Source organism: Nyctibius grandis, chromosome 26 (assembly GCF_013368605.1).
Source record: "Nyctibius grandis isolate bNycGra1 chromosome 26, bNycGra1.pri, whole genome shotgun sequence".
Lineage (NCBI taxonomy): Eukaryota > Metazoa > Chordata > Aves > Nyctibiiformes > Nyctibiidae > Nyctibius > Nyctibius grandis.
In genome coordinates, this window is record NC_090683.1 from 2,527,802 (window position 1) to 2,551,891 (window position 24,090).

The window sequence follows — 24,090 nt, forward strand, 5'->3', positions numbered from 1 at the left end:
CCTACAGAAGAAAAACATTCACATGTTCCTGCGTGAACTTTTGCCAGGGTAGCTGTGAGAACGCCAACCAGTATTGAAGTGCAGTCTTTTATGTAGCTTTCTTTTTATTTTTTTTCTAAACGTGTAGCGTGTTGGAGGGGTAGACGATTAATTCTGCATAGATTCGCTTTATAAAAGGACAAAGGGAATATATTTCCATAAAGAAGTTCTTTGGGAAACAGGGTGGAACCAAGGAAATGATAGATGTGCAGTTCTCTTCATGCCCTAATTATCTGGGTCTTTGCTTCTGATGCCAAGGGGGAGGGATCTGTTAAAGCACAACAAAATTCCCAACACAGTCTCTGCTGTGGTTGATGAGTACTCTGAATCCAAACCCTGGTTTGGGGAGAATTGCACTTGTGCTTTCCAAAAACTTGTATCTTCAAGCACAGCTTGGATGGAGAAGAGTGAAGAGAGAATCTCCAAGGTACTCGGTGTTACATGGGAGGCTCCTCTACTCCAGCAATGCTTTACCCTCAAAAACCCATAATATTTTTCTTAATCCAGTTTGAGCTGTTCAGCTGCTCGTTTGCTGATGGCAAACACGTTTGGGGAAGAGCACTTAGACATGGAGAGTGTTCAATAAAATAAATCTTCATCGTGCAAGGCCCAGACGTTGTGATCACGAGCGATGCCAGCCTCCTGAAGGAGGTTATCTGTGTTGCATTAACGCACGGTATATATTTCCTAAGTTGAAAACGTGTCAGGGAAGAAATTAAGATAAAAGTGCAGTTGTGTGCCATTTCCCCGCTGCTCTTTTCCCTTCGTTTACGAGCGTGCAAAGAATGTTGATCACCCCAAAAAGAAGCAGGGCTTGTGTTCTCACTTAGATAAAATGATAAAGGTTGCCATCCTTTGAGCTCGTATTTAGTTCACTCCCAAAAGCTTTTGTGGCAAAGAATCGAGCGTACGTCAAAAGTTCAGAAAGCCAGAAATCCGCTGGCACGTAATGAAAAGTACATTATTATTTTATTTAATAGGGATTGGCAGAGAGACTTGAGAACAATAGCAGGGGAGGAGCAGGCTCTAATGGGATTGTGCTGTCACATGAGCTGCTCCTGTCTCAAGCCAACGCAGAAATCTCGCTGTTCGTGGATCCAGTCCGTCCCTCTCTCCTGAATAGGTTTGTCACAGAAGTCTCACAGCTTCAGGTCTGGTGAAGCAGAGTAGCAAAGTGCTTTTTTTATTCAGAGAAGAACACGTTCTCTTTCTGCTCTGCAATTTTAGGCCAAGAACTCTTTCGAATGGGCCACAGTTCAGCGAAATTGTGTGGCTTTGTCAGCTTAAATTGAGAAAATCCATTTACTGCTGGTCCTGAGCCTCAAAAGCGCTCCAGTTCGGTACTGGGGAGATCCTACCTATGATCTCACCAGCAAAACCTCATGCACGGTTGCCACAGCGTGCGCTGAGGTTTTTTCCCTGTTATGGTGGTCTCTGAATGCCGATCGCCCCCTTTTATTTAACCACCTTCTCGTGCCTGGGACGGGCTGTCTCTAGAACTTTGAAATGATGTGGGATTTAAGCCAGTTTGAAGAGAATTGTAGGGTCATGGCATTATATGCCAGTTTGGCCGCTCCTGAGCTGGGAGATAACCCATTACTGTAGCTCTCTTTGTGCTGGAGTAGTGATTTTTCTATAAAACCTGTTCTTCAAGAGCTCACTTTTCACTCCCACTGAAATTTAGAGACTTCTCAGTAATTTTGGTAGAAACAAGGCTGAAAACTTCAAATACTATTCTTTATTACAAAGCTGAGGTGGGCGGCAGCTATTAATAAACCACAATCCCAAGCTGAAGGAAGGCTTGAGGTGGTGAAGCAGCGTTTCTAGCGTGCAGAAATTTGGGCAAACTTGAGTGCCAGGGATTTGTGTCCCTATTTACTGGTCACTGGGCTTCCTGATGTGGCCCTTCTTGTAGCTACAGTAGTAAACCAGCGGAATAATATTTTTTAGCTTCGTGGTCACCATCATCCTGTAGTTAATAAATGCATCGCTGCTCAGAAGAGCGTTCTGCTTCCTCAGAAAACATGCTGCCTACCAAGGAAAAAAATACTGCCTAATTTTCAAATCCTGTAGTAGCATGAAGGTCTGTGTTTGATTTAATACAAGGTGGTGGCCCTGTTCCTGTTGAATTAATTATAGTCTCGCTGAGCACTGTGGGAAGACTTAAAAAGGCTGGTTTCACCCCTAGAAGATGCATTCCCAGGGCTACTTTACCTTAGTTGATGGAGAAGCTCCCCAAGGATGATTGTGTGGCTACGTTAAATTCTTGTTTAAATTTCTATGCTGTGTTGGGGGGGAAGGGGAAGCTGTCCAGCCTCTGTGAACACACACCTATGATGCAATCCCCTTCCCCTACGCCGCGTTGCTCTTGTGTGAGATAACGCGGACCAGGTTTCCAGGTCTGGTTTCGTGGATCTTGGCTCCTTGTGAACCTGAGAAGTCATTTCTGAGGACAGACGCATCATTTTAGGTCAGTCAAAGATGCTGAGCTACGTTATGTGCCATATTTTACATCCCCAAGGAGATGGCATGGTGCAGTTGGGGAGCTTTTCTATCCTAAATTTACCCAGCAAGACCCTTCTGGCCCCTGTGCGACAAAAAGAAACTCAGCCTTGAGATCTCTTCGTCCTGGGTAAAATCAGACCAGCTTTTCCCCAGTTTGGGGAGTAATAAATTCTCAGCAGCTTTGAAACCACGCTGAGTGGTTTATCATCCTAAAAGGCGCAGATACCAGTGTAGTTCGACGTTGCTGCGTGTTCTGGAGCTGCAGTGCATGGGGATGGCTCACTTGCTTCGTTGCTTCTGATTTATAAGGGTTGAGAGTGGGAGATTTGGGGGAGCAGAGACATGTGAAAGTCAGTGTTTAAGGAAATAGGCATTTAATTCTGTTTTCATTAAAACTGGCCGTTGTGATGAAGGCAGGATTGCATTGCGGGCAGACACATCATTACCAAGAGACTCTGAGCCCGTTTGATTTCACGGGGAGATGTTTAAGGCCACGTCTTGGGGTGGAGGTGGGTTTGAGTGCACCATTGCACCTTCCTCTTTCAAGTAAAAGGTCACAGTTCGCTTCGGTTGTAAATAGCTGGGTCATATTTTTTTCCAAATGGATGGGTGATCTAGAGACTTGGCAGCAAACCCCAGCTAAATAGTTTTGTCAGCTGTTGGTGACTTTAACTTCCCGGAGCATTTTAGATACGCTTTTTACATCAGCATGAAAAAGCTGATAGCATTGCTTAGTCCTTCTTTTTTTATTATTTTTTTTTTTTTCTCCTCCCTCTTAGAAAAAAAAATTTACTATTCAATATTTAACATACACCACAAAACCCTTGAGCCCTTTACTTGTCCTGGTGAAAGTAGCTCTGATATTCCAGGTGGGATCATTGCTGTGTCCGTGTGTATGTGTCTGTGCGTCCCCCCTTCTGCCCCAGACTCCCTAAGCTCGGCCCCGTAGCTTCGCTGGCGCAGCTCCTCCGTAGAATAGCTCGCAGACACACCGACACCCTGGCTAGTAACGCTTGCTTTTTATTTTTCTTCCCCCCTGCCCCCTCTTCCACTCTTTTTATATTTTTACTTTCTTTTTTTCTTTGTGATGTGACATTTTCAGCTGATGTATTGAAAGCAAACCCTTCTAATTTGGGAGCCCAGATCACAAGAGTGAGTTTCTTTCTACTAGTGTCTATAGCTGTATATTTTTTTTTTCCTGTGTGTCCTCCCCTCTTGATTTTGGGTAACGCTCAACTACGTTTAGTAAATACAATTAGGTGAGAGAATCCTCTGTCTTGTCAAATCTTCCCCGTTTTCACAAAGCAATGTTCTCTTTACATTGGGCCAACTTAATGCCTCTAATCTGAGCTCTGGGGTTAGTTTGCACACCCGCTGTGTCTGTGTGTTTGACTCTGCTTCATTAAAGAGGCAGAGTCAGTCAGAAGGTCTATTTAGAATTCACCAACGATTTGTACATCTCGTACGAGGATTTTTCTGAAGTCACTGCTGCTGTGAGTACTGTGAGTCTTCATCAAATGCCTGAAGAACACGAAACTTTTTCAAAAGCTGGGTGCATGACGCTTTCTGGCATTGAGCCTTTGGAAAGGGTTTCAAATTGTGCACCAAAAAAAAAAAAGAAAAATTAATCCTTTAGGGTGGTAGAGGACTTTCTTTGCTGCTTTCTGCTGCTTCAACTTCTGTATAGCACTCTAAAAAAAAGCCTTGTGAATTTTCACGTGTTCAAAGGAACAACAGCAGCCTCTTTTCCTGGCTCTTTGAGACAAGGACTTTCAAAAATTTTCTGAAGTCTTGGATGTCCGATTTCGATGAGAATTGGATATCCAGATTTCCTCAGTGACCTTTTGATGTTTGAAATTCCTTGCCTTTGGGTTTACTTCCTCATACGATAAGATTTCTGGGAAGTGTTTCTGCCCTCTAAAGTATTAAACCCCAAAAGACCCCACTGCATTTTAGAGCGTTTTGTTTCTTGAGAGACTATCTCAGAACTACTGTCAGGAAAGCAAGTAACTGTTTGTGGTGTATGTTGGATTATTTATTTCCTTACCGGCATCATTTGCATGGGATTTTGGCACCTTCTCCAATGTAATTTGTACATTGCTTTTGTCAGATGTGATACCTGGGTAACTCTTACACCAGCTAATCCCTTGCTGTTCTTTGGCTCGTGCTATTAAGACTCCGCCGTGCACTGTTTGTCAAGTACATTTGCACCCTGCAAGAGCAGCAAAGTAAAGTCTTTTTTTTTTTTTTTTTCCTCCTTTTCCTTCCAGAATTTGCTTGTTGCTTTGAAATCAGCTTTATTGTACATGCTAAAGAAAACCAGTAACGTTGTTTGGAAACGCATACGCAGACTTGAAGTCGTAGCCAAAAGTGATCAACAGTTGTCTGTTCATTTAGCTCCTGGGGGGATGACGTTGTGCTCCGGTTGATTTATTGAGCTAAGATGCTGTTGCTCCATCCTAGCTCAATAAATGTTACTGGGAGGGGCTTTACAGCGTACTTTCCAGCGCTACAGCGAAGAGACACTTTCAGACACCTAACCACGAACCACTTTTATCTAATCTGTTCCTGCTTTCTTTTGCCTCAGAGGTTGAAAGATCTCAAGCAAAGGGAATTTGCTCGCAACGTCTCTTCAAGATCACGTAAAGATGAAAGGAAGCAGGAGAAAGCCCTCCGGCGCCTCCACGAACTGGCTGAACAGAGGAGACAGCCTGAATGGTGAGTACGGGTGATCCCCGAGCACCCTTGGAGCGTGTGTGAGTCCTGCGTGGGACCACGGCCCTGTGCTGCACTGGTGTTCTCGCTCCTCTAATCCTGCGTGAGTTTTGAGGGCAAAGCTTTGTGCTTAAGCTTGGCCTCGTGCTGTGGTTTGGGTAGGAGTGAACTCGCTAAAATGGTAGTTCAGAGCATCCCCAAATGGCTTTATCCAGCAATACTAGTTTTCTTCTGTTATTTAATATTATTAAAAAATACAAATGGCTGTATAATGCTATTTTATATATTGAAACATTTCATAGTTGAAATGTGTAAAAGACTGGTTTAGATCAGGCACGAGACCAGCCGCAGAGGTACACAAATGGCAGTCAGCTGTTTTTTCTCTTTCACCTTACTCATACAGCGCTCCTGGAAGCGGACCCATGTTCAGAACCACCACGGTGGCTGTGGATGAGGAAGGTGGAGATGATGATGATTCCGCTGCCAACAGCAGTTCTTTCATCCAGGCTACAGAGATGACCATGGACAGAGGTTTCCTCAACACTGGACAGGTCGGTGGCACTCTTACGCCAAGCCAAACGCCCATGCAGACGGGGCAAGCTGTCAGCTTTGGCATTAAGAGTACTTCAGGAACTCCACTGCAGAAGTTAGGGGTGTCATTTTCGTTTGCCAAGAAGACACCAGTAAAGCTTGAGACCATAGCTTCTGTTTTCAAGGACCATGGGGAAGAATCAAGTTCTACAGATGGAGCAAAAGCTGATGAGAGAGGGTCCTCAGAGGCAGGGAGCCTGCAGAAATCAGGTGAAGGCGAAAGCACAAATAATTCTGACGGCAAGGCAGAGGAAGATGACCAACACGACAAAGACAGTGGGTCTCTAGCCACTACGTTATCGAAACTAAAAAAGATGAGGCGAGAAGATGGACCAATGGCAGTTGAACCAGAATACTACCACTATATTCCCCCAGCCCATTGTAAAGTAAAGCCTAATTTTCAATTCCTGCTTTTCATGAAGTCTACGGAACAAATGGAAGCTGAAAATGTGAATAAAAAAACCACGCATGAAGTTAAAAAGGGTGGTTCTCCAAAACCCAAACCCGGCAAGCACACGGAGAAGGCTGCTGAGAGCACGGGGCAGCAGAAGGAGCAGAGCACTACTGAAACCGCAGCTCAGCAGGGCAAACCGGAGCTAAAAGTTGTCCTGGAAAACGCGAGTACGCAGGAGAGCAAGCAGCTCACCGAGAGCCATCTCCCCGAGCCAGCCACCACTAAAGAGGTCACTCAGCCTGTCCCAAGCTGTAAAGATGTCACCAAAGGACCAAAGCACCCGACGGGACCTTTTTTCCCTGTCCTGAGTAAAGACGAGAGCACGACTCTGCAGTGGCCTTCAGAGCTGCTCATATTTACCAAAGCAGAGCCCTCCGTTTCGTACAGCTGTAACCCCCTGTATTTTGATTTCAAGCTCTCTCGCAACAAAGATGCTAAAGGGAAAGGGGCAGAGAAATCCAAGGAGTCGGGGGGTCTGTGTAAAGAAAACCTTCAGAGCGCAGAACCTGGCGAGATGAGCAAACCCAAGGAGGGAGATGCTCTAAAAATGGAGACGAAATCTCTCTCCACCTGTGGCTCTCAGAACAAGCAGGAGTCCCACCTGGCGAGCGTTAGTAAGGGAGAGGGAGAGGACAGTAGTAAAGGCATAACCGGTAAGAGTAAATCTGGAAGATCCCATAAACACAAAAAGAAAAAGAAGCACAAAAAGTCCAGTAGACACAAACGGAAACACAAGGAGGAAGCGGATGAGAAGAGCCGAAAAACTGACCTGGGGGAAGAGAAACCCAAGAAACGGAAAAGACGCAGGCACAAAAGAGGCAAAGCTGCTTTTTGTACTGAATCGGAGCGGGCGCTGAAAACCGAACTGTCTGCAGACTGTGGCCATTTCCAGAAGAAAAAGTGGTGCTCTCAGGAGTCCCAGAGGAAGTCTCTGTCTGCTGAGGAGGGGAGCAGCGGTAAAAAAGAGGACGGTGGTAACTCCTGCCCAGAACACGGCAGCAAAAAGCACAAGGCTGACCTGCAGCAGCTACCTGCTTCGAGGAGACGGTGTTTGGCCCCTTCCCTGGGCAGGCCGAGCCGCAGGAGCCGGCAGAGCAGCGGGGACTACGACAGCGACGAGGGCTCTCACAGGAAGCACTGCCGGCAGAAATCCCCGTCGCAGTACAGCGACGACTACGACTCCGGCAGCGAGCACTCCAGGAGCCGCTCCAGGTCGGGGCGGGGACACTCTTCTCCCAGGTCCTATTCGACCAGCTCGGATGCCTCCTCGGAGCACAGCCGGTACAGCTGCCGGAGGAGTTACTCAGATGACAGCTACAGCGATTACAGCGACCGCTCCAGGTGCCATTCGAAGCGGTCCCACGACTCGGAGGATGACTCCGACTACAACAGCTCGAATCACCGGTCGAAGCGGCGCAAATACTCCTCTTCTGAAGATGACTACAGCTCGAGTAGGAGCAGGTCGAGGAGTCGGAGTAGGAGCCGAACCCACCCTCGAGGTAGGTCAAGAACGAGGAGCCGGGGTAGAACACGCAGCAGCAGCTGCAGCCGCAGTCGGAGCAAGAGGAGAAGCCGAAGCGTGACGGGTCGCAGCTGGAAACGGAGCCGCAGCTACAGCAGGGACCGCAGCCGCAGCACGAGGAGCCACTCGCAGAGATCCCTCTCGCGAAAGGGCTCTCGAGGCCACGAGAGCCCCGAAGAGAGGAGGTCCGGGAGAAGAGACTTCATCAGGTCCAAAATCTATCGCTCGCAATCTCCTCACTATTTCCGGACAGGCCGAAGTGAAGGATCGTCGCTGAAGAAAGAGGACGGCAAAGGGGAGGATCTGAAAGGGGCTGGCGCGCTCTCCCAGAACAGCAGCGGCTCCGGCACGGGGAGGGCCTCGGAAGGCGACTGCAGCCCAGAGGAGAGAAACTCCGTCACTGCGAAGCTTCTCCTGGAAAAGGTTCAATCCCGGAAGGTTGAGAAGAAGCCCTGCGTTGCTGATGAGGTGCTGGCAGGAGCAAACAAGGTGGGCATAAAGCTCAAAGATCCTCCCCAGGGCTACTTTGGCCCCAAACTTCCTCCTTCCTTAGGCAACAAACCGGTTCTCCCCTTAATTGGGAAATTACCAACTGGTCGAAAACCAAACGCCAAAAGATACGAAGAGTCTGGCTTGGAGAGGGGCGAGGAGCAAGAGCTGTCGGACTCTGAGGAGGTTTCCCAAGGCATGGAGGAGGCTCCGATGGGTGGCCAGTCTCTCCTGGAGGAAGTGGTGATGGTCATTCAGGACAAACCTCTGGATGAGCAGAAACGCGACGAACCCGCCGTGGAAATGCCGTCCGTTCCCCTCGAAGCGCCGGCGCTCCCCGAGTGCTTTGGCTCTGGAGATCTGGTCATGCCCCACAACTTCCTCTCGGATCCGAGCGATGGCGATGGGTTAGAACCGATGGACGGGGGCAACCGGCCTGTCCCAGTGGAAACCAGTATGATGCCCTTAGTTCCAGATGTCGAGCACTTTCCTGGCTACGTGCCTCAGAGCGGGGAGCCGAGCCTCGAAGGGGATCGGGAAGGAGGAGAGGACTCCTCTCTAGCACCGCTCGAGAGCCAGCCCATCACTTTCACACCCGAAGAAATGGAGAAATACAGTAAGCTCCAGCAAGCTGCTCAGCAGCACATCCAGCAGCAGCTTCTGGCAAAGCAGGTCAAGGCCTTCCCTGCCTCGACGGCCCTGGCGCCCGCAGCGCCCGCCCTGCAGCCCATCCACATCCAGCAGCCGGCGGCGGCCTCCGCCACCTCCATCACCACGGTGCAGCACGCCATCCTGCAGCACCACGCCGCCGCGGCCGCCGCCGCCATCGGCATTCACCCCCACCCGCACCCCCAGCCCCTCGCTCAGGTTCATCACATACCCCAGCCCCACTTGACGCCTATTTCCTTATCCCACTTGACCCACTCGATTATCCCAGGGCACCCTGCCACGTTCCTGGCCAGCCACCCCATCCACATCATCCCGGCGTCAGCCATCCACCCCGGCCCGTTTACTTTCCATCCCGTCCCTCACGCTCTTTATCCCACCCTTCTCGCCCCGAGACCCGCTGCCGCTGCGGCCGCTACGGCCTTACATCTTCACCCTTTGCTGCACCCCATTTTCTCAGGACAGGACTTGCAGCACCCCCCCAGTCACGGCACATGAAGGACAAAACGAAGGAACCTTGGAGGAAGGGAGAATATTTTGTATTTTGGGGAGGGGTTGACGTTGATCCAGCTGGCGGGTGAGGCCGGAGAATTTCCTTGCGCTCTGTAGATGCCAAAGGCTCGAGGGCTGGGCAGCAGCAGGCGGCAGGTCAGTGCTGAGCGTTGGGTATATCCACTACCAGGGACTGTCTCGCGTCCCCGGCACCTCCGTGAGCGCAGCAGCACTCTCTCCTCAGAGAATCATTTCACGTAACACCCAGCGAGACGCTTGGAAAGGCTTTTTATTTTCTTTTCCCTGGGTTCTTACACTTGGTCATCTTCCTTCTGCCGCCTTGTATATGATAAATGAGGTTTCATACCCACTAATAGGTTTCTCAAAGTCCTTTTGATGAGGTCATCTAATGAAAATAGTCAGCGTGATTGAATCCGGCTTGTTAATCGGTGATAAAACATCGGGTAGGTGACAGCCGGGGGTCCTGGCGAGGGGAGCGATGCGCGGGCAGCGCCGCTCGGCCTCGGCGGGGCCGGTACCAGTTTCCAGGCATTACAGGAGATTTCTTGGCACCGTATCGCTCCATACGTAGGGATTTTTTTCCCTCGGTGTGAGCAAAGGTGGAAGTAAGACCTTATTTTAAAGCCGAAGAGAGGAGCTGTGTGTGCCCAGAGCTCCGACCCGCCTCCATCCTGCGTCAGCGTTCTCCCGCGCCAGGATCGACGCCTGCTGGATAACCCCGGCCTGGAGAGAGGTTCTGCTTTGAGGGTTGGTGATTTCAGGTTGGGCTTTGACCACTCTTCTCCTGAGAGGTTGGGGGGAAAAAATATCACTCTGACTTCCATCTTCTGTGGTGTTGGGAAAGAGGCACTTGGATGAGAGAGAGAAGGAAAATCCCTTTGGGAACTGAAGCAATACAGAGGACAGGGGAGCGTGGCCGGGGCATGTAAAGTGTATTTTTTCCTCTGTAATACTGATGGTTTCCTGATTAATTTATAGGATTATTTTTTTTTTTTAAATGTAAAGAATTGCACTGAACTCTGTAAACAAAGATGCTGCTTTTTGTAGCTCATATAAAAAAAAAAAACAAAGGTTACATTTGTAGTATACCGCAATAATATTTTTTACAGCCAGTTCTTTAGTGGTACTTGTTCTGGTGGCTTTTGTGTAAATATGTTTTGCCGTAGGTGAACTAAGACACCTGTAAAGGTTCAACTTTCTAGTTTCAGCTAGATGCAAAATGACTAAGCATGTATATTTTACCGAGCTCATGTATTTTTGAAGTTTTTATGTACTATAAAATGTAAAAAAAAAAAATAGAAAATCTTCAGTTAGCGTTTTGCAGAAGGAAAAAAAAAACAAACCATGTGAGACTTGGACTGGGCGAGGTGGTGGACGACAGCAGTGGCTCCGCGGAGGGAAGCAGCGGCCGTGCTGTCGCTCCTCGCCTTTGCTAAGCAGCTGCTCGTAGGAATCGACACTGGAGGTGGTTTCAGGAGTGTCAGGAATTTGTGTTGTCCCCCAGAGTATCAAACACCCCCTTTTATTTTTTTTTTTAATTTTTATTTTTCCCCCTGGGTTGGACGCGGTGGTTTGCAGGTGCCAGCTCAGCGCAGTCCTCTGGCGAAGGAAGAGCCTTTTCCCCGTAACCATTTGCCATCTTCCCCGCAGGGAGCCGTGGTTTGGGACTGACCCGTTGGGGCCGTGCCTGCTCGTGATGCTCCAGAGGGGATTTATCTCTCCTTCCCCCCCCCCCCCATCCCCTCCCCACAGATAACACTAACCCTGGGCCCCCTCTCCAGCCGCCCGCCCTTCCCATCGCACCGGGACGCGTCGCTGCCGTCCCCGCTGACCCGGGTGGTTCAGGTTTGGCTCCTCCTCGTGTTAGTGCGGTTTGGGAGCACCTTTGGGTGCTCTGAGGGCCTGATTTCAGCACAGACCCCCCTGGGCAGGCAGCGAGGGGCCGCGGAGCACGGGCAGCCCCTTCCCTGTCCTCTCCCCCAGCGCAGCACCGAGGGGCGACACCTCCGAGCTCCTTCGCTCTTCAAAACATGGCGTTGGAGCAGGTCGGGCTTGAAACAACGGTCAGAAAAAGGGACTCAATTGCTCTGTAAATAATTAACAGAATACAGTATTAATGTCTCCAGGCTGAGCTTCATTAGCTTCTAGATTCAATATGTGTGTTCTGGCACCCTTCACACTGCAGTCAGGGGGGTTTTTTTGGGTTTTTTTTTTGACTTTCCAGAATAGTGCTGAAAATAATAAACCTACCATTACTTAACGAGCGTAAACGGACTGTATTTAACTTTGTCACATAAGATATATATATAAAAATATATATATATGCTGTAAAATGAGGGGGGGGAGAAAACCTTTCTAATAAACCAATGATTTGTGGAAAAAAAAAAAGTGTGGTTGTGGGAGCTGACTTGGAACTGCTGCGTCTGATCGCGATGGAGCCCAGGGATTTTTCCTAAAAATACCAGTATTGGATGCTTGGTTCATTGAGTAAAACTTGGAATACCTTGCTCGGAAGATACTGAGCTGGATCCAGAGAAAATGTACTCTTAATTGTTATTACTTTTTTTTTAAGGATGTTATTTTGGGTAGGAGCCCTCAGCGCCCTGAGGGGCTTCCACAAGTTGTTCCTGGCACCACCAACACGCCTGGGCAAACCGTTATTAAAGGTGAAACGGGGCCAGGAGCGGTGGTTGGTGGGACTTTGGGGGCTGGATTGGGGCTGTGCCCCGGTGCTGAGCATCTTCCTGCTCTGGGCTCTCTCTTGCAGCTCTGCTGCAACCAGGAGGTGGGTGGTGGGTGCTGCATCCAGCCCCCCGCCCTCGTCCCTGCGGGGCAGCAGGAACAGAGTGAGTGTGCTGTGGTGTTAGATCGTGGGATCACGGAATCGTTTAGGTTGGGAAGGACCTTTACGATCATCAAGTCCAACCGTTAACCCAGCACTGCCAAGGCCACCACTAACCCATGGCCCTCAGCACCACATCTCCACAGCTTTTAAATCCCTCCAGGGCTGGGGACTCCACCACTGCCCTGGGCAGCCTGTTCCAGTGCTTGACAACCCTTTTGGGGAAGACATTGTCCCTGATCTCCAATCTAAACCTCCCCTGGCACAACCTGAGGCTGTTTCCTCTCGTCCCATTGCTTGTTCCCTGGGAGAAGAGACCGACCCCCCCTCACTACACCCTCCTTTCAGGCAGTTGTAGAGAGTGAGAAGGTCTCCCCTCAGCCTCCTTTTCTCCAGGCTAAACACCCCCAGGTCCCTCAGCCGCTCCTCATCACACTTGTGCTCCAGACCCTTCACCAGCTCCGTTGCCCTTCTCTGGACTCTCTCCAGCACCTCAAGGTCTTTCTTGTCGTGAGGGGCCCAAAACTGCACCCAGGATTCGAGGTGCGGCCTCACCAGTGCTGAGTCCAGGGGGACGATCCCTGCCCCAGTCCTGCTGGCCACGCTAGTGTTGATCCAAGCCAGGATGCTGGTGGTCTTCTTGGCCACCTGGGCACACTGCTGGTTCATATTCAGCCGCCATCGACCAACACGCCCAGGTCCTTTTCCCCCAGGCACTTTCCAGCCACTCTCCCCCAGCCTGTAGTGGTGGGGGGGGTTGTTGTGCCCCACGTGCAGGACATGCTGGGTGCCGGGTCAGCGCCGATGTGTAGCGGCTCCAGCCAAAGCTCCGTCCCCCCCTGGGTCCTTCTCTGGGAGCAGCCAGCAGAGAGGTGGGGGAGAAGCACCAGCCCCTGCGAGCGGGGACGATGCCGCCTCTCTGCGCCCTGCCAGCGGCAGCGGCCCGTGACGTGGGCTCCTCCTTGCAGAGCCCGACAGCCCGGGTGGGCAAGAGGAGCCCCAAGAGGAGCGCCTGGCAGCTTGGGTGGCCTTAATTGAGCATGTTTTAATTAACTCCGTGAGTGGGTTAAGCCGAAGGGGACACATGGGTTTGGCCGAGTGGCTCCTGTGTCTGTCACCGTGGGGCTGAGCCCCAGCAGCCACCGGAGACATGACGTGGCTTCGGGGTCCCTTCTCCTCTGCCGAGGACAAGGAGCCCCCTTGTTCTCTTGGCTCTGAGCTGTGCCCCCCACCCTGCCACCCATTCCCCTACCCTGCCACCCGTACCCCCTCCCTGACACCTGTCCCCCTGCCCTGGCACCCGTCCCACCACCCTGGCACCCATCCCCCTGCCCTGGCACCTGTCCCACCACGCTGGCACCCATCCCCCTGCCCTGGTACCCCATCCCCCTGCCCTGGCACCCCTCCCCCTGCCCTGGCACCCGTCCCCTTGCCGGAGCCGTTGCCCTGCCGGTGGCTGTGCTGCCCTGTCCCCCCTCCCTCCCCGCAGAAGGTTTTGGGGAGTCCCTGCCCTGGGGACGGGGAGATGGTTTGGTGACGATGCCTGATGCTGGGGGGGAGGAGCCAGGCGTCCCCTACCCCCTGTCTACTCCATCCCGCTGTGGAGGGGACCTCAGGGGACAATGGCCGGGGCCCCCGTGCCCCATGGCATCCCCCCTCCCTGCCACGTTTCCGCCGGCCGCCTGCGCCCTGCGATAGGCGTCCTGCGGTGGGGGGGGGCTGGATGGGCCCCGTCCGCCGGCGGAAGGAGGGTGGTGGGTGCAGGGGTGCTGCTTCCCTCCATGGCCATGTCCCCCAGCCCCAAACCCCTCACCGTGTCCCCCCCGGCGGCACTGCCACCTCCTGTCCCCTGCCCTGCTCCTCCAGCCGGGACGGGCACCTCCATCCCCGTCCCCCCCCTGCACCCCCACATCCCTTTGGCTCCGGGGCAGGAGCGGGTGTGGGTGCGGGGGGGCCCTTCCTGTGCCCCCCGTCCCCGCCGTGCCCATCCCCAGCTGCGGCCCCTCAGATAAGCACCGGGATGTGCCGGGACAGGCTGTGCCGGCTGCGTTTCTGGGTGGCCATGGGGGCCACCGCTGCCCTGTTCCGGGCCCTGCTCCTCCTCGGGGGGCCACGCTTGGCCCCCACCCTGGGGCTCCTCCAGGACCCCCCCACCATCTACGAGGGACCCCCCAGCAGCTATTTCGGCTTCGCGCTGGATTTTCACACCGCCGAGGGCAGGTAGGGAGACACCGGGGTCACACCGGGGTGCTCAGCGCCCGTCCCCCCCACCCCACCACCCGCTGTGCCCACCCCAGGCCCGGTGTGGCGGTGGGGGCACCCCGCGCCAACACCTCCCAGCCCGGCGTGGCTCAGCCCGGCGCAGTCTTCTTCTGCTCGTGGCCCCCCGGGGATCCCCCCTGCCACCCCCTCGCCATGGACACTGCGGGTACGTGGGTGCCGTGGGGTGACGGGTGGGTGCAGGGTGGGGGGGGGACACTGGCACCGCACGCTCCCCCTCTCCCACCTTCCCAGGGGACGAGACCGAGACCCAAAATACCCTGAAGCTTCACACCTACAAGTCGCACCAGTGGCTGGGAGCGTCCGTCACCAGTTGGGACGGCAAACTGGTGGTGGGTGCAGCCGGCGGGTGGGTGGCTGCGTGGGCACCCTCAGGGGGCAGCTGTAGGGTGAGCACCCCCCCCCCCTCGCCAGGCCTGCGCCCCGCTGCAGCACTGGAACGCGCTGGACGGGCAGCACGAGGCTTTCCGCACGCCCACGGGCGCCTGCTTCGTGGGTGCCCCCGGGCTGCGGCGCGTCGCCTGGTACTCGCCCTGCCGCGACCACCTCATGGCCGGCGCCTACCGCGAGAGCAGCTACGGTGAGGGCGAGCGGCTGGGTGGGTGCATGGGTGGGTGCCCCCCAGCCCTGACCCTGCCCTGCGCCCGCAGCCTACGACAGGCGCTACTGCGAGCTCGGCTTCAGCGCTGCTGTCACCCCAGTGAGACGGGTGCTGGGGGGGTGTGAGTGGGGTGCCCCCCGCCGGGGGTGCCCAGGGGGGTGTGGTGGGGGTGCAGAGGGTGCAGTTGGAGTGGTACCTGGGTGGGGGTGTTGGGTAGGGGGGTGCCAGGATGGGGGGGTGCTGGGATGGGGGGTGCCAGGGTAGGGGGTGCTGGGATAGGGGGTGCCAGGGTGGGGACGCTTGGGTGGGGGTGCTGGCGTGGGGGTGCCAGCGTAGGGGGGATGCTGGGATGGGGGGGTGCCAGGATGGGGACTCTTGGGTGGGGGTGCTGGGATGGGGGTGCCAGGGTGAGGGGTGCTGGGATGGGGGGTCCCAGGGTGGGGGGGTGCCAAGGAAGGGGATGCTTGGGTGGGGGTACTGGGGAGGGGAATGTTGAGGTGAGGGTGCCGGGGTGGGGGTGTTGGGGTGAGGGATGCTTGGGTGGGGGATGCCCAGGTGGGGATGCCAGGCAAGGGAATGCCAGGGTGAGCGTGTCAGGGTGAGGGTGCTGGCATGGGGGTGCCAAGGTGAGGGTATCGGGGTGGGGGATGCTGGGATGGGGGGTGCCAGGGTGGGAGATGCTGGGGTGAAGGTGTTGGGGTGGGGGATGCATGGGTGGGGGATGCCCGTGTGTGGGTGCCAAGGAAGGGGACGCTTGGTTGAGGGTGTCAGGGTGGGGGTGTCAGGGTGGGGGTGTTGGGGTGAGGGTGCTGGGGTGGGGGATGATGGGGTGGGGGTGCCCCTGCTGACGCCAGCTCGCCCTGCAGGATGGCACGCTGGTGCTGGGTGCCCCCGGCGGGTACTACTTCACGGGTGAGTCCCATCACCAGGCTGGCCAGTGCCAGGGTACCCACCTTTGGGTGGGCACGGCGGGAGGAGGGCACCCCGGCTGGGGCACCCCCGTGGGTGCCACCTGCAGTGGCACCGGCAGCCCGGGGCGGTGGGTGCCGGCAGGTGCCCTGCCAGTGCCGGTGCCCACGCCGGTGCCCACGCCGGGGTCCCGCAGGGCTCCTGTACTCCGTGGCGGTGGATGCCATCCTCACCCGCTTCCACGGCCGGTCCCTGCTGTGGCCCGAGCGCCCGGGGCGGCCCACGGAGGAGCCCATGGCCACGGACTACGAGGACGGGTACCGGGGTGAGCCGCGGGCACGGGCCCTTGGGGCTGGGGGTGCTGGGGCACAGCGGGGGGTCACCGGTGCCCGTGTCCCCGCAGGGTACTCGGTGGCCGTGGGCGAGTTCGATGACGATCCCAAAACCAAAGGTACGGCCAGGCGGGCACGGGGGGCCAGGGCCACCTGCGGGGTGGGGGGGGGACACGGGGCCTGGGCACCCCTGGGCTCCGCGGTGCCCTCCTGTCCCCAGGGCTCTGTGACACGGGTTGTGCCAGCTCAGGAGTCCTGGCCATTGGCTTGTGTGCCCCCGTGCCCACCCCGGTGCCAGGGGTGTCCCTGTGCCCCCGTGCCCACCTCAGTGCCAGGAGCATAACCCCGTGCCCACCCCAGTGCCAGGGGTGTCCCCATACCCACCTCACTGCCAGGAGTGTCCCCATGCCCACCCCAATACCAGGGGTATCCCCACGCTCACCCCAGTGCCAGGGGTGCCCCCCATGCCCACCCCAGTGCCAGGGGGGGCACTCAGGGCTCTTGCCCCCCGCAGAGTACGTCGTGGGGGTCCCCAACAAGAGCAACACGAGGGGCGAGGTGAGTGGGGGTACCCGGCTGTGTGTGTGGGGTGCCCGGCGGGGGGGAAACCGCTGTGGCCGGGCACCCTGAGGTGGCACCTCGGGGTGGGGATGGGGACAGGGCTTGACGCTGCTCGGGGCAGGTGGAGATCTTCAGCGTGGGGGTGACACTGCGGCGGCTGCGGGGCATCGCCAGCGAGCAGGTACCCCCCGCAGCACCCACCCCACAGCACCCACAGCACCCACCCCACTGCCCTGCCACCCCACAGCACCCACCCCACAGCACCCAGAGCACCCACCCCACTGCCCTGGCACCCCACAGCACCCACCCTGGTGCTCCACAGCTCCCCTGCACTCCCCATCCCCCAGCACCCAAATGCCCCCCCGATGCCCCACAGCACCCCAGCACCCCCACCCCACAGCACCCCAGCACTCCCTGGGACCCCCAGCACCCAATTGCCCCCCCCGAGGTGCCTCACGGCACCCCAGCACCCGACTGCACCCCCATGCTCCACAGCTCCCCTGCACCCACCCCATAGCACCCAGCACCCCCAGCACCCAACTGCCCCCCCGATACCCCCCAGCACCCCACCCCATAACACCCCAGCACCCAACTCCTCCCACTCCCCCATCACCCAGCGCACCCCACGGTGCCCCCAGCCCCCCCCCCCAGTGCCACCCCCCCCCACCCCCACCCAACCCCTTCCCAGGTGGCCTCGTACTTCGGGCACACGGTGGCCGTGGCTGACGTCAACGGGGACGGGTGAGCGCAGGGACCGTCCCCCCACCCCCTCACCCCCCATGGGGGCACCCTGGGGTGCTGCCCTTTGCCTTTGGGTGCCTCCCCCAGCTCCCAAACTCAGCCACCCCCACCGTGTCCCCCAGGCAGGACGACGTGCTGGTGGGTGCCCCCCTGTTCATGGCCCGCCGCCCCGACGGGCACCGCAGCGAGGTGGGGCGCCTCTACCTCTACCTGGGTGGGGGGCAGAGACCCTTCACCCAGCACCCCCAAACCCTGACGGGCACCCATCCCTACGGCCGCTTCGCCGCCGCCATCGCCAGCCTCGGGGACCTGGACAAGGACGGCTACGGCGGTAACACCGCGGGGGCACTGGGGTGGCACCAGGGTGGCACCGGGGTGGCGGGGAGCGGGTGCCTCATCTAAACCAGTGGGGAAACTGAGGCAGGGTGGGTGGTGGCGTGGGGATGGGGCACCCAATGGGTGCTCATGTCTCCCCCCCACCCCGTGTCCCCCAGACGTGGCGGTGGGTGCCCCGTTCGGGGGTGACGGTGGCAGCGGGCAGGTGCTCATCTTCCGTGGGCAGAGCGAGGGGTTGGTGGCCGTGCCCACCCAGCGCCTCGCCAGCCCCTTCCCCGGCCCGGCCGCCTTCGGCTTCGCCCTCCGCGGTGCCACCGACCTGGACGACAACGGCTACCCGGGTATGGCCACCGCCCTGTCACCCCGGTGCCACCCCGGTGTCACCCACCCTTGTCACCGACCCCCTGCTTGTCCCCGCAGATCTGCTGGTGGGGGCCTATGGGGCGGCCAAGGTGGCCGTGTACCGGTGAGTGCCCGTCCCGGTGGTGGCACGGCCCCAGGAGGGTCCCTGCGCGGGTCCCCTGGCACCTCAGCTCTGTCCCCGTGTCACAGGGGACAGCCCGTGGTGGTGGCCCGGACCCACCTGAGTGTCCCCGACGGGCTGAACCCCGAGGTCCTGGCCTGTGTCCTGCCGGAGTCCGGCACCCGCGTCAGCTGGTGAGCTGTGTGGTGGGGACACTGGTGTGGGGACACTGGTGTGGGAACACCACCTTGGGGACACCACTATGGGGACACCACCTTGGGGACATGACCTTGGGGACACCACCTTGGGGACACCACTATGGGGACACCACCATGGGGACACTGCCATGGGGACACTACCTTTGGGGACACCACCATGGGGACACCACCATGGGGACACTGCCATGGGGACACCACTGTGGGGGCACCACCTTGGGGACACGACTTTGGGGACAGCACCGTGGGGACAGCACCTTGGGGACACCACCAAGGGGACACCACCATGGGGATACTGCTATGGGGACACCACCAAGGGGACACCACCATGGGGATACTGCTATGGGGGCACCACTGTGGGGACACCACTGTGGGGACACCACTGTGGGGATGCCGCCATGGGGACACCACCGGTGTGGGGACATGTCCCGGGGACACGGCAGGTCCCTGAGACCCCCGGCGCTGTCCCCCTCGCAGCTTCTCGGTGGAGCTGTGCATCAGTGTGACGGGCCAGCGCATCCCCCCCAGCATCCGTGAGTGCCCGTGTCACCCAGGGGGGGACAAGGGCCACCGCTGGGGTGGCACCAAGGGTGGCACTGGTGCCATGTCCCCCCTGCCCTGCCAGGGCTCGACGCCGAGCTGCAGCTGGACCGGCTGAAGCCCCGGCTGTCGCGGCGGGTCCTGCTGCTGGAGGGCCACCAGCCGTCCTGGCATGGGGCGCTGGAGCTGGTCCCGGGGGCACCTCCCCTGTGCCACCACCTCAACGCCTACCTGCGGGTACGGGGACGGTGCCAGCGCGGGCTGGGGACAGCGGCGTCCCCAGCTGGGATGGGGACAGGGGTGGGGATGGTGGCATCTCCATCTGGGATGGGGACAGGGATGGGGAAAGGGATGGGGACAGGGACAGTGGCATCTCCATCTGGGATGGGGACAGGGATGGGGACAGTGGCATCCACAGCTGGGGTGGGGACAGGGATGGGGACAACGGTGTCCCCAGCCCAGGAGAGTGGGGGACAGGGACAGGGACAGTGGCATCTGCAGCTGGGATGGGGACAAGGATGGGGACAGTGGTGTCCCCAGCCCGGGCGGGCGGTGGCCCTGGGGCAGGGTGGGTGCAGGGTGTCACCGGGTGCTGTGCCCGTGGGTGTCCCCAGGCCGAGGCAGAGTTCAAGGACAAGCTGAGCCCGGTGGCCCTGAGCCTGAGCCTGGCGCTGCCCGGGGCCACCCCGGGGCTGGTGCTCTACGGGGACACCCTGGTGCAGGCGCAGGTACGGGGGGACGCGGCTGAGCTGGGGACATCGCCGCTGTCACCCAGGCTGGGCTCGTCCCCACAGTCGGGCCAGGGCACCCCCAGCCCGGGGCACCCGCTGCCACCTCTCTGCTCCGGCCCTGCGGTCCCCAGCCTGTCCCCAGTGTCCCCAACCCCCCCTGGGATGTGGACCCTGTCCTCCCCGCTGTCCCCAGTCCCTCCCCATGGTGTCCCCCCAGTGCCCCACTGTCCCTAGTCCCTTCCTGGGATGTCCCCTCTGTACCCCCCACTGTCCCCAGTCCCTCCCCATGATGTCCCCTCTCTACCCGCTGTTGTCCCCAATGGCTCCCCATCCCGCACCCCGCCCTGTCCCCCCCTGTCCCTCCATCCCCTGTCCCCCCCGTCCCCCCTGTCCCCCCCAGACCCACATCATCCTGGAGGACTGCGGTGACGACAACCTCTGCGTCCCTGACCTCCGCCTGGCCGCCGACACGTGAGCGCCGGCCTGGGCGAGGGTGGGTGCCCGCTGTCACCCCGGGGTGCTCAGCCCTGTCCCCGTGTCCCCCCCCACCCCAGGCCCAGCAGGCGCCTGCTCGTCGGGGCAGAGGCCACCCTGCGCCTGCGCGCCGAGGCCACCAATGCGGGTGAAGGCGCCTTCGAGGCTGAGCTGCGGGTGCAGCTGCCCCCCGGCACCCACTACCAGGCGGCCCGGAGCAGCATCCCGGTGGGTGCCTGGTGGTGATGGGGGCCAGGGGATGCCCGGGGTGGCGGGTCACACCCTGCCCTTGGTGGCCGTCACCCTTCATGTGGGTGTCTGATGGTGATGGGTGCCAGGGGGTCCCTGGGTTGGGGGTCTCACGCCTTGCCCTTGGTGGCCATCACCCTTCATGTGGGTGCCCAGCAGGGGGGCACCAGGGGGTCCCCTGGGTGGGGGGGGTCACCTCCTGCCCTTGGTGGCCATCACCCTCCATGTAGGTGTCTGGTGGGGATAGGGGACAGGGGGTGACCTGGGTGGTGGGGGATGCCCTGCCCTTGGTGGCTGTCACCCTTCGTGTGGTTGCCCGGTGGTGAAGGGTGCCAGTGGGTGCCCTGGGTGTGGGCACCTTGTGGGTGCCCTTGGTGGCCATCACCTTCCATGCGGGTGCCTGATGGTGATGGGTGCCAGGGGGTCCCTGGGGTGGGGGTCTCACGCCCTACCCTTAGTGGCCGTCACCCTTCGTGTGGGTATTTGATGGGGACAGGGGACAGGGTGTCCCCAAGGTGTGGGCACCTTGTGTGTGCCCTTGGTGGCCGTCATCTTTCATGTAGATGCCCGGTGGTGATGGGTGCCAGGTGGTCCCCAATGTGGGGGTCACGCCCTGCCCGTGGTGGCCATCACCCTTCATGTGGGTGCCTGGTGGGGACAGGGGACAGGGTGTCCTCAAGATGTGGGCACCTTCTGTGCCCTTGGTGGCCATCACCCTTCGTGTGGGTGCCTGGTGGTGATGGGTGCCAGGGGGTGCCAGGGGTGGGGGGTCACACCCTGCCCTTGCACCGTGCAGGTCCCCAGGGTGGTTGGTGCATGGGGGGGTGTCCATGACGTGTCACCCCCCTGTGTCCCCCCCCTGCAGGGGCAGGAGAAGCTGAGCTGCAACCCCCGGAAGGAGAACGGGAGCCACGTGGTGCTCTGCGAGCTGGGCAACCCCATGAAAGCGGGTGCCCGGGTAAGGGGACGGGGGGGGTCCCCCCCGCTGAGCCCGTCACCCTGGTGTCGGGGCTGGGCACGGCCGGAGGTGGCAGGTCCCCTGCCCACCCTCCCGCTGTCCCCCCCAGATCACCGTGGACATGGAGCTGAGCGTCTCCGGGCTGGAGGACGTGGGTGACGCCATCACCTTCCAGCTCCAGCTGCGCAGGTGACACCTGGCCTGTCCCCCTGTCCCCCCCACCCCAACCTGGGACTTGGTGGCCTCAGCGTGTCCCCAGACTCGGTGGCCATCCCTCACCCCGCCGTGTCCCCGCAGCAAGAACAGCCCCAGCTCTGCCAACGCCTCGGTGACGGTGACGGTGCCCGTGGAGGCGCAGGCGGCGATGGAGCTGCGAGGGTGAGGGTCTGGGGGGGGGTACACAGGGGACCGAGGGGACCAGGAGGGGACACTGACCCCCCCTCTGTCCTGCCAGCACCTCCCTGCCTGCCACCACGGTGCTGCCCGAGAGCTGGCACACGGTGGAGGGCAGCCGGCGCCTCGAGGACCACGGCATCAAGGTGGAGCACGTCTACGAGGTAGGGTGCTGCACCCATGGGTGCCCCAGGGGACTGTCCCCCCCCCGGTGTCACCTCACCATCCTCCCGCAGCTCCACAACAAGGGTCCCAGCACCGTCAGCGAGGTCACCCTGCGCCTCGCCGTCCCCAGCCACCTGGGTGGCCGCATCCTGCTCTACCTGCTGGAGCTGGGCACCGAGGGGGGCATGAGCTGCACCGACCCCCCTGGCCTCAACGCCGAGCACGTAGGGTCCTGCTGGGGGCGGCACCCACCCGCTGGGTGCTGGGGGGGGTGACAAGGTGATGTCCCCTCCTGTCCCCACCCCATCCTTTGTCTCCTTCCAGCTGGAGATCCCCCGGCCCACGGGCGCGGCGCCCCGGAACGGCACCCACGGGCGGGAGCGCAGGGAGGCGGAGGGGGCGCCCGTCCCCGTGGTGAGCGGGTGCCCCCCGGGCGGGTGGGTGGGTGTCCCCCGGGTTGGGGGTCAGGGTGACACCGTGTCCCGCAGGACTGCGGTAACGCCACGTGCGTGGCCATCGCCTGCCGCGTGCCCAGCCTGGCCAGGGACCAGCGGGCGCTGGTCAGCGTCCATGCCCTGCTCTGGATGGACACCCTGCAGCAGGTACTGTCACCCCAGGGTGGACACAGTGTCCCCGTGTCCCCCCACGGTGTCCCCAAGGTGTCCCCGCCGTGTCCCCTCCTGCACGGTGATCCCTGGGGACATGCAGAGAGCAACCCTGGGGACGCCGGGTGTGGGGTCATGGGTGCCCCGCTGGCTGCCAGCACCCCTGACGCCATGTCCCCTCGTGTCCCCACGCGTGTCCCCAGCGGGAACACCTCCTGCAGCAGTTCCTCATCCAGTCGCGGGCCTGGTTCAACACCTCGGCCATGCCCTACCGCGTCCGGCCCCGCGTCCTGCCCGCCGGGGAGGCCACGGTAGGGCTGGCATGAGCCAGGGGGGGACACAGGGACAGGCTGTGGTGCCAGCGGTGTCACCCACCCGTCCCTCCGCAGGCTGTCACCGAGGTGGTGCGCACCAGCCCCGGGGGCGAGAGGGCCGTGCCGGTGTGGTGGGTGGTGCTGGGGGTCCTGGCCGGGCTCCTGCTCCTCACCCTCCTCATCCTCCTCATGTGGAAGGTGAGCGGGTGCGGAGGGGGGACACTGGGGACACTGGGGACACCCCGCCATGGTGGGGGGACACTGATGGCACTGGAGGGACATACGAAATGCGAGATCGAGCCCTGGGGGTGGGGGGCAGGACCTGGGGTCCGTGGGGTCCCATGCCACGGGGTCCCCTGGGACCGGTGCCATGGGGTCCCTGGGGACCGGGCTGTCACCATGTCCCTCTGCCAGGTGGGTTTCTTCAGGAGGACGCGGCCACCCACCGAGGAGGACACACAGGAGCTGGCACCTGGCCGGGCTGAGGAGCCGGGGGGTGCCCAGGGCTAGTGGGGTACCCTGGCATGTCCCCTGGCCCAGCCCCAATGTCCCCAGCACCCCCCGGTGCCAGCGGGGCACAGCACCCATGTCCCACCCCCATGTCCTCAGCACCCCCGGGTGCCAGCGGGGCACAGCACCCATGTCCCACGCCCATGTCCCCAGCACCCCCGGGTGCCAGTGGGGCACAGCACCCATGTCCCACCCCCAGCACCCCACTGCTGCGCCCAGACAATAAACCTCTGCCTGGCACCGTGGGGTTCCCGTGGGGTGACATGGGGGTGCCCCCCAAGCCCTGTGCCATGGTGGGGGGGGGCCTGGGGAGGGGACAGGACCCACGTGGGGGTGAATAGGGACAGGGGATGGCTTTGGGGACCTCTGGGTGCCTT

The 24,090-nt window shown here is 59.3% G+C and overlaps 2 protein-coding genes across 5 annotated transcripts in view; both read left to right on the forward strand.

Moving 5' to 3' along the window:
• Positions 1-11,866, forward strand: part of GPATCH8 (G-patch domain containing 8) — a 59,249-nt gene extending 47,383 nt beyond the window's left edge. For all 4 annotated transcript variants that reach the window (XM_068418740.1, XM_068418741.1, XM_068418743.1 and 1 more), the window contains 2 exons: positions 5,132-5,262; positions 5,663-11,866. In XM_068418740.1, the coding sequence (XP_068274841.1) occupies positions 5,132-5,262; positions 5,663-9,479 (3,948 nt within the window). In that variant the 3' untranslated portion in view covers positions 9,480-11,866. The remainder of the gene's footprint in view (positions 1-5,131; positions 5,263-5,662) is intronic.
• A 2,498-nt stretch (positions 11,867-14,364) lies between these two features.
• ITGA2B (integrin subunit alpha 2b) lies at positions 14,365-23,936 on the forward strand. The gene is made up of 30 exons (XM_068418636.1): positions 14,365-14,556; positions 14,634-14,764; positions 14,851-14,948; positions 15,031-15,196; positions 15,267-15,316; positions 16,084-16,129; positions 16,323-16,451; positions 16,530-16,577; positions 16,973-17,016; positions 17,141-17,200; positions 17,708-17,760; positions 17,883-18,091; positions 18,255-18,437; positions 18,517-18,562; positions 18,649-18,753; positions 19,252-19,307; positions 19,400-19,551; positions 19,929-20,042; positions 20,446-20,516; positions 20,600-20,747; positions 21,634-21,726; positions 21,836-21,915; positions 22,024-22,104; positions 22,181-22,283; positions 22,356-22,508; positions 22,609-22,698; positions 22,773-22,886; positions 23,093-23,200; positions 23,279-23,401; positions 23,618-23,936. Exons 1-30 carry the CDS (start codon positions 14,399-14,401, stop codon positions 23,711-23,713), a joined length of 3,108 nt encoding a protein of 1,035 aa, XP_068274737.1. The 5' UTR covers positions 14,365-14,398; the 3' UTR covers positions 23,714-23,936.
• Positions 23,937-24,090: the final 154 nt, after the last annotated feature.